Source organism: Mercenaria mercenaria, chromosome 10 (assembly GCF_021730395.1).
Source record: "Mercenaria mercenaria strain notata chromosome 10, MADL_Memer_1, whole genome shotgun sequence".
NCBI lineage: Eukaryota > Metazoa > Mollusca > Bivalvia > Venerida > Veneridae > Mercenaria > Mercenaria mercenaria.
Window position 1 is genome coordinate 42,882,874 of NC_069370.1, and position 18,192 is coordinate 42,901,065.

Consider the following 18,192-nt stretch of genomic DNA (forward strand, 5'->3'; position numbering starts at 1 on the left):
ATTTCCTTCTTGCTATAACATACATGAAGAAATAACTTTTTGTGTCAATCAAACAAATATTCCAAACAATAAGAATTCTACTGAATTCACAAGAGTTCAATCACATTAAAATAACAATTAATTGATATTGTCATTTTTGTCTGTTAGAATCATCAAATATTCATATGAATCATCTTTTAAATATTTAAGGCTAATATATATGAGTGTCTTTAAAAGGATCAGTCAGGTTGATTGTTGTATTTGTTTATGATGCTCTAGATATATACGTAATAGTATTTTCTTCTTCAAGGAAATGAAACACTTGTCAAATTAATACTTACGTGTTTTGATTATTCCGGACAAACATGTTACATTTTAGCGGAGCTGGAGCCCATATGGAAAAGTTTTGATTAGTTCTAGTAGAGTTGGTAATTCAGTAACATAAACATTACTAAATACATACGGTTTTGGAAAGGGTTTAGCTTCCTGACTGAGTCCTGATGAAAGCCTCTTTGCTTCTTTATAACGAATAAAAATATTCAAGGCAAATATACAAATGTATCATCTGGACAAATGATATATTGTTACGCCTATAACTGTGTTGATTTCATTAACGAAGACACTTCATAAATATTGTATAACTCTCTGGTCCAAATGTCCATTGATTTATGTGATAGCCCCATGTAAATAAAACATAATGTTTGCTAATCGGAATTAAACTCATTTGATGACTTGCATTACATTTTGCGCAAGATTCATAGCGTAGGAAAAAGACAAAAAAAAAATAATACGATATTTTTACAGTATTTCTCAAACACACCTGCCAGTAGTTTTATGTTAGAACTCCGTGAACTGAACCAGGGACATTACTAAGTGGAGTGTTCCTTAATTTGCTACCACTACCGTCATCAGAGGATGTTTGATTCAGCTGTCCCAGACAGTTTGCATTATGAACAACACAAGGCAAAAAGGAGCATGTCATGAAACTAAAAACTTGTTGCTGAGTTTTATGGCGCAAAACAAATATGAAATGTTTGTCCTTCATTACCATGTGTTTGTGACATAGCAAATATTTCAATGAACAGCTATAACACATATTTTTGGGCTGCTGTATGAAGTAAAATAAATTTGTAGTATTTGAGTTTTGCTAATCCGAAAGCATTTGGAACTTTACATATATCTACATCTTCGAACTTGCATACAAAACCGTATGGAAACTGTCTTATTGATAATGTTCCGTAAACAATAAACCTTATTTGCATTTTGCATTTTTCCCTCTTTATTCAAACATACTGCATTGTCATTGAATCTATATTTATTAAGTATGATATAACAAAATAAATAATTATCTTACGTAGAGCCATGTGCAGTTTAAGGACTGGACAGTTGGACCAAAGATGCTTTATACACATCAGTTCCCTTTTTGACCTTCAGTGCCATCTGTTGTTTATCAATTAACGTCACAGAAGACGTCAAAAAATGGAAAATAAGACAACGTCATAATTCAGTTTCAGATTGAAATATTAACTGAATGAATATTTGGCGTTTCAACCTTTCATTGTGCTTACCAAATTCTTCACCCAAAAGCTTAAAATTCTGTCATCATAATCGTTCTTTTTTTTAACAAACAAAAACATCTGAATATTATATATTATCAAGTTTGAAGTTCGAAGAAAAATAGCTCAAAAATGAATGGGATGAGTTTGAGATTGAAAAGCTGTTGCTCGAACTTTGAGCATTGCCGGAGGATTAATTACAAAGAATAAAACAAAATGTGTGTGCGGAAGAGGTATATATTATCAAAACCAGCAAAGCTGTTGTCAGTAAATTATCATATTTTCTATTCTAAAATGATAAAGGAACATATGTTAATGTGTATATCATCAAAGCTGTGACTTCAGAAGGCACGTAAACTGACGTAAAAAGTAATATATGATATATTTAAGCGAACCTGTTGCAACTGTGTTTGATTGCTCCAGGTTATTTACGTACCACAAAACAATACTATAGTAAATTTGGTATTCATGGCAAAGCACAGAAAACTATTAAATTTGGAAAATAATCAACTTACGTAGATTGTAAAATTAGTTTTTGTTTTCTGTATATTCTGGGAAGTAGTGTTTGTTAAAAAACTGTATTTAAACTGTAGCATTTGAAGCAAAATTGGTTTGCACATGCACATCCAAAATCAACCATGTGCAAACCAGCTTTGCTTATGTACATCCAAAAACAATCAAAAGCAGTTTTAAAAAATAAAATAGAATTTGGTGTGTAATATGAAAAGTAAAATAAGAACATAACCTATATGTACAAAATGTATATTTTAGTCAACATCACCTATTACTTAAACAGTTGTCTTTGAGCAGAAACTATTACAAGTAGATGATTTACATGCGTGTCGAAGGGATACTCGGATATGTTTTCAAGAAATAGTGTATGATTTATTTATTCTATTTTACTAAATTAATTAAAGAAAATAGAAAGAGCCCGTTTAGCCGAATTTACTCTTGCTGTAATAACTGCTGTATGAAAACATATAAATTCGCGAAAGCATATGACAAATCCACCAATCAAGAATTTGACCATCAAACTTTAGTTATCCTTATCTTGTCCGTGATAAAAAATAAGTAGTATCAAAAGAGAGAAATGGAATGTAACATTTTATAGCAGTTTTAGGTGTTATTCTAACCTGGCATACGTAGTTCAAGTTAGTAAAAGGATGAAAATTATGCGGCGGCATCGTCATAGTAAGAAACCGTATATCATTTTTTACTAAGCATGTCGGAAACAGCAAGAAACGTCGTTTCAACAATGATGTAATGGATTTTAATTTTTCATCCACAATTTGCCTCAGCCTCAGTTTATAACCCTTTAAGTTTACTTAACAAAGCTCTTTCAGAATATGAGAACAATTAAACTAAGGTGTTATAAGTGTCAACGCCAATTACATGTATATAAAAGAAAATAAATTATACATGACAGAAAACTAGAAAGAATTACCGATTCAGTATACATTTTGTGTATTTTGATACAGCTGGATACAGGATAAGAATGGAAGACTACGTGTGAATATTTATACTTAACTGGTTTGTAAAGCAAATTTCATTTCCAACTTCTACAGCACCAAAGTGCATATAGCAGATTTCTTTTGTGGTTCTGCCTCCATCAAGAAAAACAGGACTGGTATAATGAACAAATATATTTGCTCTAGCGGACTCGTGTTTCGGCTTGTCCAAAGTGAACTCTTTGAACATAATTGGCAAAGCACGGAAGGAACACTACCAATTATAACAAGATCAATCAATTTCTATTGAATTGATCAGTATCAAGCTATGCACAAGTCTTTTTTCATATTCATATTTTGCTGTATTTACTGTATAAGCTTTTCCTATAGCTTCCTAATCTGAATATAAAAGAACAAGCTCTTTGATGGGGAATGCTTTACAGCTTCCTTTTGTGGCAAAATTTATTGTTGAAAATCAAATCAGCATACAATTTTAAGGCTGTGGACTCATAATGATAATGGACAATTTCCTTTTGATAACATATATTCTCCTTATGCTATTTCGCCATTTTCCGGCAGGTAGGAAACTCCATGGTCATGTGACCGACGAAGAATGCCGAAGTAAGATACGGAGTATACGTAATCGCACGGAAATTAACGAGTGTCATTACGGGTCCACTATCTTAAAGGAAACTGCCATTTCCAGATTTGTAGATTTAACTTTCCTTGCTGGTGAACTGATAGAACAAAAGAATTCCTGAAAAATGGACACTTTTCATAACTTCAGATGTTTAATTTGTAATGTTTATAAAATAGAAAAGCTACAATGAAAACTGTTTGGATCGTGTTAACGGCGGTCGTCGGCGGTTTATTGGTTTATATAGATACAGACACTTATACTGTCTTTAATCTGAAACATATTTTACATTCAAATATAAACAAACGGACAAGAAAGAAATGCTGAAATAAAAGTGTCATCTTTTTTCATCTTTCTAAATTCTAAGTATGCACAAGAGAATTCTTTAATCCTGCTATAATATAAATAATACATTTTTTTCAACATTGACACTTTTAGTGAACTCATTTCCCAGCATTACATTTTACTAAAACCCAGAATTCGTTTCTGTATTTGTTGTGTACAACACCAATACTGATATGCAGTGTAATTGATCTAGCCAAATCTATTTAATTACACTTGAGTAAAGCCCCACATGTTACCATACAATTGATATATGATTATATAGCTATTCTATATATGGAGTTTTCCTTGGTGTTCACTTGAACAGTTTCTCCAGGAAAAAAAATAATTACAGCCGAGAACCATTGTTTTATCAACTGCTTAAACAATCAACCAATAAATTGATTTATTTATAGTAAAACAAGTATGTTTCTAAACCATTTTCCTACCTGGAGCATTTTACTCACCTCAGAACGGCCTATAAAAGGCGACAAATACTGTTTCATTGCATGTGCTCCCGTAGCGGCTCTCCGCGGTGACATTCATGCCAGTGAAATCACTTTACCAATCCATAAGCCGATGGCAAAAGCAATATGCAAGAGTACTATCAATCAATCGCTAAAACAAGTCTGTCATTCTCATCCTGTCTATCCTCATAATTAAACGCAATATTGGATTCGAATGCAAGGTAAACAACGTATTATACTCACTAAGACGGAACCATTTGTCCAGCATTCTCACAGATACATCATTTTTACCTGTCATGTGAAATAGAAAAGTTATACAAAAGAGAATAGATACTTAAACAGAATAAAATGTTGTTTAATGTGCCTGAACTCAAAGCAGGAAAAAATAAATATGTAAAAATCTTGCATGTAGGAAGCATTATGAAAACCATTAAGAGATTCCGAATTCTAGAGACAAAAAAAAAAACGTTTGACAAAAAGGAGGGAATACTGCTTCTATTTTAACTTAAGAAAAATGTACCTTAACTAATTTCCATTGAATTTCTACAAAAAAAGAAACCCTACAATTTTCTAACGGCTATAACAAAATTGTGCACAATACAGTCGAAAATCAAAACGAATATGGCGTTGAATAATTCTCCTACTTGTTACTAGTATATTCTGAGAATAAAGAATATATAGATTAGTTTCAAATTGCTATTTTACAAACATATTTGCATATTTGAAGGACTGCTTGATGAAAAACATCGCCAGACATCAGACATAATTTGATGCCGAGTAAGCAAAATGAAGAAAAACAGAGTTTAGGTATGACGAGACAAATTCTAACGTTTTTCACCATGGCATTAATATGGTATCACACAAAGACTAGAATAGCAATTAAAATCTCTATTTCACGCATATTTACATACTGTATTTTCCAGGAATGACGCGACAAGTTATATCTATATTTACCATAATTTGTTACCAACGTAATACGTGCTTCATCATTAATTTGACGTTGCACTTAACGTGATAGGTTGCTGATGCGTGCTTCGTTTTGCACAATTCACAATTCTGTTTTTAACTATAAGCCTGCTAAATTTCTAAAATGGAATGGTCCATCATTCGATTTGGGCAGTACTATTTTTGTTCGAAAGGGTGTTCATTGAAAATTTACCGACTGAATAGCGAACAGTGCAGACCATGATCTTGGTCTGCAACTAGTCGCAAAGGCAAAATCACTTGCCGCCAGCAGGCTACGGGTTAAAGTGACTTTCAGAAACACATACTGTAAAAATGCAGCGGAATAAAATTGAAAGAAAGGAGTTTTATTCTATAAAGAATACTGAACGGTTACTCTTACTTTTTTATTTAGTGAAAATTGAGTAACGAATTCTGCTGGAAAAGAGGCGGGATCGGGTTGGGAGCGTTGTCATCTGATATTTTCCAAATAAAATACAAAACTTTCGGCAGATAGAGTATACAGTTCTTTATTGCATTTTGTGAAGATTATTCTTCTTAAAAGATGGCGATTATTAGAAAGAGCACCAAGCTGGGACATTCAAGGTAGAGGGACTCGATGGAGGGAGAGATATAAACACTGAACTTACTACGGCGCAGCTTATTTTTCTTTATATTGAAAGAGATTTAAAGATACTTCTGTACTTCATATATTAATGTTTAAACCTTACTTTACCATTCATCCACCTATTTTCATGCTCGAATCTTAAATGAAAGATCAAATTTGAATGTTTAACGAGCACGTGTTTATTGAGACGCAACACAAAAGATTTCAGAATCATGTAAATCACGAGATAATGACATGTACAAAACTTCAAACAGTATTGACATGCATTGTGAATACAAATCACATCAAATACAACCTAAGTTTTGCTTTCTTCCTCGTATTTTCTAACGTTAAATATATTTTCTTAATTCTCTTAATTTATTTAAGTTTCCTCATTGGAAAATAATGTTTTACATCATTGGTAAACAATGTTTTACAATAAAGTATATAAGAAGTTACAATTTTTTCTATGTTTTGAATTAATTTGTATTGTTTCCTTTTCTTAAATATATTTTTCTTATATATTTTACTTGTCGCTTGTTCATTTATTTATCTGAGTAAATAATAATTTAAAGTTGAAGTGTATAATGCTACTAAAGAGAAATCCACGAAAATCGAAGATGTGAGTATTTGTAAGAAGGAACTCGTCGAGGCAATTTGTTAGGCGCAAACCACTGTGTTTGATTTATATAAAAAAAATATTCTGGATTTTGTACATTTGGAGACGAAGTATTTTACATCAAAACAATAGAAATTTGAAAAGCGATAGAAGAAACTATTCTAAATTCCGTATATCTATAAAGATCAGATGCATTTTTCAGAGCAATTCTGGGTTTTGTCCTGCTCGTTTTTCATCTTCGAATGATTAGGCATTTACTTAATAGTATAAGACCTTTATTCTTAAAAGACGCAAAGGCCCCAAAATTGCTGACGACGCTCTATTAATCTTTCCGCTTAATTTAATTCCTTTTTCTCATTTTCACATGTTTCGGCCGTATTGCCGACAGACCAAGGTGCTATAGTGATTGATGCTCTCTTTGCTAACAAGATAACTTCGGCTGAGAAGTCGGAAGAAAAATGTCTTCGAGAGGATATTTTGCTAACAACAGAGTGGCTGACTTTTAAGGTTTTACTTTTCTGGCAAGAGTACGTGTGGATGTTTTAACTACTGTCTGAGTCTACTGGTGAACTTTGTGTCTGTTGTAGGGCAAACTTTAGATCAGATTAAACACATCACCGAAAAAATATTGTACTGTTTCATAATAGATGTTCAAACGGACTTTTACCACAGAAAGAAATTAAATTATTCTTTGCAATCTTACCATTCCACATTCAATCATTACAATGTTTGTAAAAGTTTTCCATATCTCACTACTTTAAATCTAAATAATACACAAGTGTTGTCCTATTTTTGTTTCATTTTAAAAGTAAAATGACTCGCATGAATTCAAATCATTACTATGTAATTTTCGGCCGATGACAATATTTTGAAGATTTTTAGTAACAAAAGCGTTAACTTAACAATTATACGCCGTTTTATTTCTGAATATTTACACAGGATTAAACTGCTTTAAAACACATAAAAAGTATTTTGCAATTAAATTAACACTTTGACCTTAATTAATTCGTTATAACACTTCGTTTAATTAATACATTTCATACTCTTTAGCATCCATATGCAGTTCTTTAACGTGTAATTGAAAGTGTTGAGTTATTGCCTATGTCTTTGTAAGTTCTCTATTTTCCAGTGACATATTGTGAACACCAAGCTTAGAATTTATTTAAAAGATAAATGAAATAATATAATCGAAACTGTTCTCGTTATTCATTTTGAAGCCGGTCGGCAACATTTCTCTGAAAATCAATTAGTTCCGAGAGAAGAATAGGTCGACCGAAGGTTTTACAAGTAGAAGCACTCTGTCTCAAAATAAGTGTTTAGTAGAAATATTTCAAATGAAAAATAAAAATGTTTGGTAGAAATGTTGACTGGCTTCTTTGACATTTCTAACCGATGTCTGTAGGAGAGATGTATGCGTAGCGAAACCGTTAGAAATGAGGCAACAATATCTTTTTTTTAACAAGACTGTATTCATTAACCTTTAGCCTGTTGGTGGCAAGTGATTTTGCCATAGCGGCCAGTGCGGACCAAGATCAGCATGCACTGTTCGCTATTCAGTCAGTAATTTTTTAGTGAACTCCCCTTTGAATAATAAGTGGTACTGCCCAAACTGAATGATAGACCAGTCCATTTTAGAAATATAGCAGGACAAAGGCTAATATGTTTTGTCCTGTGTTTTCTGTCGTTTTATACTTAAATCTTCCATGTATATATGTCGTTTACACATCTATAAATACACTGCTTTTGAAAGGAAGCGTTGTTGGAACGCGCCAATTTGTATCGGATATGCGACTTTGTTTTTTGTTTCCCCCAACATTGTACATTGAATAATAACACGCAAATATTTAATATACACTCCCTGCATTCTTAATATTTGACATTTACGCACCATTTCAATTGAAATAAAACTTGGTAAACTAAGAAAGACAATGCGGCGTCGATATTACATGAAGCAAACACATTACATATATATAAACACTAAATACATATTTTATGGTATTCTTACACTGCAAAAAGTAGTCCTCAAACACACTTCACGGCAACGTTTCATTTGCATAAACTTTAAAACTGCTACCGCATTGATAATTATGATTTCTAAAGTGAGCAAAAACAATACGATAAAATTATACATTAATACCATTAATTATTATAACCGCCGTTTGATGTTACTTTCACGCATAAATCTGTAATGATAAATGGTATAAAGCTGTCAATTTCCGAGTCGCCAGGCACATAATCTAGACTTCACTTCAATGGAAGTAACCATCACAATTTACATTTTATGACATCACCTTTACCGAAGTATGCATACATTGTAATTTTAGCAAAGTCACACACATAATGAGTTTTGAATTTTAAAAAGAATGTATGTACTGATAGTAAAGAATAATTCGTTGAAAAGCTGATCTTAGCAGAGTTTTAAGTAAAAAGTTTTATATGTCTTTCTAACATTTTACAAGAATTAGAAATGAATGAATAACACTTTAACGTTCCAGTTTAAATGAAAATGAAATTTGTTGTTCTGTTTAAGTGTCATCTTCATCGTCGTCGACGTCGTCGTAAATGTTGTTTTGCTCGTACAAACTATGCTCTGGTAGATGAATACGGTTTCAAAAATGTTGGTTTAGATTAAGGTAACGAGTAGACTCCCTGCAAGCATTGACGTCTATTGTGCAAACAGTTATTCCTTTTGGCTGATGTATTTTACTTGCGTTAACTTGAATGTAGACAATGGATTCAAAAGCTGTTATTCGTTTTATTCAACGCATAAAGACATGTTTTACCTAGAATATTTCTGAAGCTGGGAATATTTAGCTCTTTTTTCTTACTTTTCTAATGGTTTCGTGTTTTTATATAATGTTTTATGCTTTGTGCTATAAGAAACGCCAAAATAAAACAGAACAGAATCAAATAACGGTCTAATAAATGTCATTTAAGTTTAAGTTTTTACTTTCTGCTTTTCAGTAAAAAGTTTCAATCAAAAACAATGTGTCATCTAAATTGTGACACTATTTGTAACAAATCTTAAAATGCAAAAATATTAATATGCTTTTTTATCATTTATAAACATACAAAGTAGCATATAAGACTTTTTATTCGACTGAATCACCACGAAGCATCCGGAAAACTTCTTTCATTTTTCATACCATAAACAAAAAACATCCTCCTACAATTATTAATACAAGTGAAAATGTCAGTTCAACCACATTAAATTTGTGACATGCAGACTTCGAAATTTGGGGGACTTGTATTTTTGAATTATAATTGCCAAGCTAGTACAGAAGTAGCGGCACAAGACAAGCAATGAATGTCAAACCATGAAATGGCAAAAATCGGAGGCCTCTAAAACTTAAAGTTAACTTTAACGACAATAGACTAGGTGACTCGATATTTATGTACGACAAGTAATGTTAATTAGTGTCTAATGGGTGGGCCAATGTATTGTAAGTGTCAATGTTTGTGTAACAGTTACCATCGTAACTTAAAACATACAACGTTTTACCACATTATGCAAACCGACCATTGGCGCTGCAAATTTTAGGTCGCCTTACCTGAACATGCTTTCCATGTTCGGAGATACCTTTAAATTTTGACCTCAATTGACATACATATTATATTACAATTCATTAAAACGTGAGGACTGAAACTGAATTTTACATCAAAAACGTTCATTGTCATAATTATTGTTTTTGTTACATTTTTAAAGAATAAAATGACTTAGAGCAGTTTTTCTTCAATTTTGTACTTAGAATCAATTTGAAATTTTTGAATATAGCTAATTAACATTAACGAAATTTCGACCACTGTTAACTATTCAGATTTGATACTTACGTCATTGTTTTATATCATATAATGTATAACAATATTTACAGTACTGTGGCATGTAAAGTAACTTTTGAAGATTTTTGAAGTAACGAGGCAAAATACGACTGTATAGCAGTACATACAGTGTCATGTCATGTTAAGCAACTTTAAAATGTTCAAGATAATAAGGCAAAATAATGAACTTATAATTTACAAATATGCAAAACTCAGGAATGACATCAAAAGTATCCTTAACAAGAACAATTTATAGATAACAGTAATTAATACACTTTATAAAAACCCTAATGAATTTTCTCAAAATGGACCGAATCACACGCACTCAAAACGCGGTCATAGTCAGTTCCTAAAATATACAAGAAGCAGTATTATTTTACCTTGAGCAATAAATTTTATTATCTTAGAATATTTTCTTAAATAGAAAAGATCATGGAAAATTTACATATTAGAAAAAAAACAGGACATATTTTAATAGAAAAAATAATGGACGTTTTTCATGTAAAAAAGCAGTTTGGAACAAATTTAAAAAGAAAACCTAATGGAAAATTTTCATATTAGAAAAAACAGTTTAGGAACAAATTTTAATAGAAAAGAAAAGAAGAAAAATCTTATAAGAAAAACAGAAGGTAATTGAAACAATACATATATCGTAAAGTTATTGACAGATGTTATACGGTACAATTATACTTTATACATATCTGTCTAGAAAACAAGTTCTTTATGCAGTAACTATTGTTTTATTAGTCTTTTGGTTTGCTAAAGATAATGTGTTTTGCTATAAGTGGCAAAACATTTAACTTAAGTTTTCGTTAGTATAGTTCATAAAATTCTTACCATTCATTTTTTCAGCAACAGCTCCACCTATAACAAAGACCGGTGACTATGGTTACCCCGCAGCTCAGACAGCACAGACCGCCGGTGGTGCAGGCTCGAACATGGGTCGGACAAACTTCACTAACAAACAACTTACTGAATTGGAAAAAGAATTTCATTTTAATAAATATCTTACAAGGGCACGAAGAATAGAGATCGCCGCTTCGCTTGGACTGAACGAGACACAAGTTAAAATATGGTTCCAAAATCGGAGAATGAAACAGAAAAAGCGAATGAGAGAAGCCCAGTTTAGCTCTGCTAATAGAGAAAATTGTCAAATAGGACTTGACTCCATGGGTGTCAATTCAATAGCCATGTGTCATGATACGAGATAAATAATACTTGAGCATTTGACCCTCAAATAGTAAAACGAACAAACATTCCGAGCTGGAATGGATAGTTATTACTTTCCTAGCCGGAATAGATAGTTCTGTGAAAGTCCTAACAATAATTGCATAATCGTTTCAAAGAATTCCTGCACTCTTCATAATGGAGTTATTTTTGGAGTGTTTATTGTCATGAACCCAAACTTATGTCCGCCATATTGTGCTGTCTAGTCATACATGAACACGTGACTTCTTTTGAAATATCACGTGGCGTTTAAAAACATGGCGTCAACATAGTCAGTTGTATCTTGTCAGTTTCGTCGTTGGTAAAATTATGTGCAATATGGAATTTGTTTGAGAAATTCCGAACAGATTCATGTGAATTACAACAACGGTTAAAAGTGCTCACGAATATATGTGTTAAAGTTAGAACTAGTCGTTTAGAAACTAAGTTGTATATCCGCAATTTAGCACACAACTGAGCTCAAGTGATACCTATGTCGAAAATTGGTCAATTATACGCGAATTTTCCTGTAAAGACTGAACATTTTCATGCTTTTGTGTGACATTGCGATATTATACGTGTATAAAATTTACTAATATGCATAATATATTTCACATTTTCCCATGTTTTCACTTTGTTCACGACTTGTTGACATTTTCTGCTTATTTTTATAATGGAATAAAATGTATCTCATTGTACTTTAATTTGTCTGGAACATAGTCTCTTGTCGACCATAACTTATATTTTTGTTACTTGTCCGGATTATGTTTATCTGTTTCTAGAACGGTGGCAGAGTTTGCATGGCTTTCACTTCTTTATATTTGTCAAAATAGCTAACCCGCCATTCTGATATTTGCCAAAAAATAATAGATTTCATTTGACATGATTCCTCACCCCCACTCTCCCTGGCAAACAAATTTTCATAAAATTTTGAATGTATGGCGGTAAAAAAAATTGATAACAAATATAAAATATCTGTCACAAAATTTAACACTTAATTGGATATAGTTTAGTTATCTGTGCTACCACATGATCAAAATAATAACTGACGGGTTAGCTCTTTTGGTCAGTATATAACAAAAGAGTATCTAGTTAATATTTTAAAAACAGTTCTCTTTCTTCATATCTGTGCGAGACTTACAACCTAATTTTTTTTTTGAAGAATTGCAAATTTAGAAGAAGTTCCAAGAGCATATCTTTTTATTCTATAATTTGAACTGTTCCGAATAAATTTGTTTTCGATTGTCCAAAAATTTACTGATTTTCATAAAGAAGAAGCAGTGTTTCTTGTCTACAGTTTTTTATGTTTCAAATTATTTATCAAATGCTGATCAGCCGGGAAAAAAATAAGCGTAATTTTTAACAATCTAATCCAAAAAGATGAATGTGAGAAGAGGAATATAAGCTAACAAAAGGCGTGCTAAAAGCAAAACTGTTTTATTTTAAAATTCTAATTTAATTAACGTGCAACACCTAAGTAGAGTGATCAACCTAAATTAATAAATAAATTAATAAATAAGTAAACAACAATAATAATAGTTATGTATTATTTCGATTATGTCTGTTGTGTATAATCAAGAGAAAAATCCTCAAATATATATTATTTGTGCCTTGGTAAATAAAAGGCGACGCTCTGTCAGTCAACTGCACCATCACAAACTGTCTATATGCGGCAAAAAAAAAACCCCGGAAATTTCATTTTCTATCATATCTTCTGAATTTCTGCTTTTTTTAAATAAATCATTATTATTCATTTTTTACATTCGGTCTCAATTTATTTTTATTGTGTATTCATCTTAAATCGTAGAAGGTATTTGTGAGCTACGAAATGCAAATATTCATGTTAAATATTAAAATAAAATGAATAAGAAAGAAAATGAATCGTCACTATTATATCATTCGCCATATTTTGGATTTATAATTTGTTATTTATATAAAAGTATAGAAAACACATATTGTTTTAAAATAGTAACTGAAAAATAAGGAAAACACTTGGTCGGTAAAATGTAGATTCACTTTTTTTTAACAAAGGTATAGTGAATCTTTTATCAAATTTACTTTACTGGATACATTTCACAGTGACGAAAATTGACGGTCTGTCATTCACCATAACGTCAACGTTACACAAAATCCTAAATGTACATTTTACCATTACTGTATAAACAGTTTTTACCAAAGCATAAGCTTTGGTAAAAATTAACTTTCGCAAAGCCTTGAAATTGAGAGTGGGGGATGGGTAGGGTTGTAATTAAGTTAACATACATACTGAAAAAGATATTATTTATTTTTCAACGTAATAAAAATGAACGGGTACAGATCCGCTTTTACAACACGTCAGACTAACTTTTAATTTTTCTAAGTGTGTTAATGACTTCGCTTATAGTTAAGATCATAAGTGATCAATTTTAGTTTAACACATATACTGATCAATCTTGTGGCGTTACCTCATTCGACTTTTATGTGGTAAAGCATTACTTCAACTGTAAAAAAAAATAAGTTCAAGTAACTCGCGAATCCGCAATTTATTCTGAAACAAAAACAGAAGAGGAGCAGCGCGAATGACACAAAAACTTTAAGATATTTATAAATACCCACAAAAACATCGTATTAAATTGAACGTGTCAGAAAAATATAATGGTATGATAGAGAATTCGAAAACAAATAAAAATATTCTTGTTGCATAGACGAAGAAAATGCAATAATTGATGAACGCAATTACACATCATCTGGTACAAAATTGGAAGGCTTTTAATTCAATCGACTTACTTAACAGTAGATACGTACAAGACTTACTTCTATTTGATACATAACCAGTTTGCAGATTTTTTTTTCATTTTGTTAAAAATAGGTTGATTGACTTTACTTTGATTTCTACACAGAGCGTCGAAAACAAACATTGTCTTAACTAATATTAACAGAAAAATAATATCTCATACATTTTTGTACTTGAGACATTTTACTAACGGTATTTCATCAGTGAAAATAGTCAAAGAACTATTTTTGTTACTACAGTACATGCTCAAGATGATCTGCCATTTTTTCATTTCAATATTGAAAATCTTAAGGATTTTTCGTTCACTTTGATTTGCTGAAATAATTATGCTCTGTAATATTACTTTTGAAAACTTTCTTTCTCGTTATGTTGAGTAGATCATGTTAATTCTGTCGTTTTCAAAGCATAAACTTTTTTATTATTCTAAACGTTGTTTAATATCTAATGTGACATTATAACGTGTGTGGTTCATTACTTACAACTTGCAAACCTAATTCAGCTCTTCATGTTTTAACTTGAAACTTCTTAAGTTTAGATTAAAAAGTATTTTGCATTTCATTTTCTATGACAGTGATTACAGAAAACAAATCTTGGTTTTTATAGTTGTACCATTAACAAATGTCTTATTTAGAAAGTCTTGTACAATACCCCGAACAGCTCCATGTTTCCCAACTGGTGTAGGCGATGAATAAACATCATAAAAAATGGGATTTAAATAGAATTTATTGAACAACTCTCATATTTACCGGACACCGGAGTGCACCATGTCTTTCCATTGGTGTAAGAGATGGATAAAAAGCTATTGGGATTTTGAATAGTATCATGAATAGTATCATGGACAACTCTTTTATTTAGAAAGTCTTGTAACAGACTCCTTAAAGCCTCATATTTCTTCATTGATGTAAGAGATGGACTGACATTGCCTTTCAGTTTATAAGTTTGATGTATCAGCTGGTTGTGGTCACAAAGGAAGCGTAGCAGCCTCAGATAGCCCCGAAACAAAACAGATGTTGGTTACTTCTTTAGAATATACTTATTTTAAATATTTTTGATATATCAAAATTCATAATTGCAAGTATGCAAGATGTCACTATTCTCTAGCCAGTAACGTATTCCAAAAATTCAATTTCAATCGTTATTTTTGTTTTTATCATTAACAAAATTAAGGCGAAACAAGTGCTATCATCATGGCAATGTATGAATTTTTTTTCCTATATTATTTACCAATAAGCAGTTTTACAAACGTCAATATTTTATTAGATTTATAAAATGTTTGTCACAGAAATTTACTTTTACTAATTTTCAGTCGCCCAAGTTCGAATTGTTTTAAAGACAGTTGTTTTTTTACAAATTTCGATAATAACGATGTCAAGTCTTTTTCAGATTTTTTTTATATCCAGTTCAAACCAAAATTTAAAGTGTGTAGTTTAACAGGCTAACTTGATAAAAGCTTTAAGAGTCTTGGTTTTCTTTTCTTATTTTTTTCACATAAATGCAAACTTTATGATTGAAGCAGATATCTTAATCGTCCTGAAATATATGTTGTGCTATCAAAGAGAATTTCTACCTCAAACACTAAAGCATACATCTTAATTCCAATACAAAGATTTAAATGATATTTGCTTTTTGTGAGTGTCTTTAGCATTGTTTGTTCCTACTAACGCTTCAGTTTGGTTTCTTAAAAAATCAACATGTTTTATTTTGATTTCTTTCGTTAATACAAGAATAAGAGTCAACATCTCTTGCAAATTCACTTCAGTGGTTTGGTGTGTTTATTTTTTTATACTTGTCAATTTGTTTTCTTTGTTTTTTTAATACATTTATCTAATACTTTCGCAAACCAGTGTATAGACACATTAGAAGTTGAACGTTGATTAGAAGGACACGGTGGTGTAGAAGTAAACAACTGAAAGCAAAGGTGTTACTGATGAAAGCATGGAATCACATAATTCTAAAGTTTAATGATTATATGTTTTCTATTTATAAAAACATGGGGTTTGGTAGTAAAATTCTTAACAAATTTACGTTTAAGAAGTAGGGATGTTTTGATTTCCAAGTTTTAGAAAAAATGAATAATCGGTTGTTTTTTTTGACTTTCTGATAAATAATGTTAAACATTGGAAAAAATGGGCGCATAAATTTTTTGCCATACACGAGTAATTATTCTTAAATGTCTTTTTCCACAGTCTCTTTCTTTCCAAACTTCATTTTATTAGATATTTCCTTCTATTTACTCAAAACATTCCTACCAGGTTTGATACATTGAAAAGTTTCAGGCATAATGTGATAAATCTAAAATGACAGTTCAGAATATGCATTTCCAAAAGAAATACACATAATTACATGGACCATATATCAAGTCTCAGACTGTGCAGTTAGGTGCTATAATTGCAGTCAAGAGCAATGTGAATGAAATAAATCAATACCAATATAACTTGGAGTGATAAATGTTAAACATGCGAAACATGTGAAACACAAAAAAAATGAATATTTTCTGTACTAACGTTTATGTTGTTTAGTCAAACTTTGTGTACTATGATTCAATATATAAGAAGGCGTAAATATATACATTGTTAATTTTTTATCGTTGTTTGTTCTTTTTTTGCCATTATCGCTACCTGAGACGCCATTATATCAGCCTCTTCATTTAATACACAAAACTCTAAAATCACGAAAGAGATTTGTATTACATGAAACCACATAAACAAAACTTTGCACCACATATCCAGACACCCAATTCGACTAAGTATCTGTTTCCAATAAAACTTAACATCACAAATCCAGACAACCAATTCGCGTCAATATCTGTTTTCAACAAAACTTTACATCACATATCCGTACACCCAATTCAAATCAATATATGTTTTCAACAAAACTTAACATATCTGGACAACGAATTCCGAGTCAATATCTATTTTCAACAAAACATCACAAATCCAGACAATCAATTCGAATCAATATCTGTTTTCAACAAAACTTGACATCACATATCCGAATCCCAGTTCAACTCTACATTTGTTTTCAACAAAACTTAACACACAAATATTGACTCTTTTTTTTTCAACAAACCCAGACACACATGACGACTCAATAACTATTGTCGTAAGACCATATAATAAAACTTAACACTCTATATTCGGACAACTAGATAAGAATTAGCATACCTAACATCCACATAAAAAATCACCAAGATGCATGTATACTACATTTCGCCTTTTCTGACTTATGGAAAGGTCTGGTAGGCTGAATACCAAATGGAACATTTATATGTTTGTTTTGTTTGGTTTAACGTCACGCCGACACAATTATAGGTCATATGGCGACTTTCCAGCTTTTAAATGATGGAGGAGGACCCCAGGTGCCCCTTCCGTGCATTATATCACCACAGACGGGCACCTGGGTAGTACCACCGACCTTTCGATAGCCAGCTGGATGGTTTCCTCAATTTGGTACATTTAAAGAATCAAAGCTTTGACCCGCCTGATGGGCGCAGGTTTCGGTTGGTATGACATTATGGTGTGAGACTCAGTACCACCTGTTACCAGATGGAATGATTTAGAGAATTACTCAATTTATAGTTTGTCTTTTATGTAAGTCCATGTCACCTTAATAAAATGCAGTTTTATAACAAAAAACATGTCAGACAGCAAATTCCATCTAGAAAACAAACAAAAACATATAGGTTACATATGAATTAAGCAACAACAATAGCTTTTCACCATTCTCAACTGCGGTAGCGAGTAAAACCACGCCCAAAAATATATATCAAAATTCAATTGACTTCATTTCCTGATACAGTATGGACTGTGGTTACATAT

At 31.5% G+C, this 18,192-nt stretch overlaps 1 protein-coding gene across 1 annotated transcript in view; it reads left to right on the top strand.

The window, feature by feature from the left end:
* LOC123561793 (homeobox protein Hox-B1-like) overlaps positions 1–16,958 on the top strand; it is an 83,809-nt gene extending 66,851 nt beyond the window's left edge. Inside the window, exon 3 of the mRNA XM_045354399.2 lies at positions 11,248–16,958. Within this exon, the coding sequence (XP_045210334.2) occupies positions 11,248–11,606 (359 nt within the window). The 3' untranslated portion in view covers positions 11,607–16,958. The remainder of the gene's footprint in view (positions 1–11,247) is intronic.
* The last annotated feature ends 1,234 nt before the right edge of the window (positions 16,959–18,192 follow it).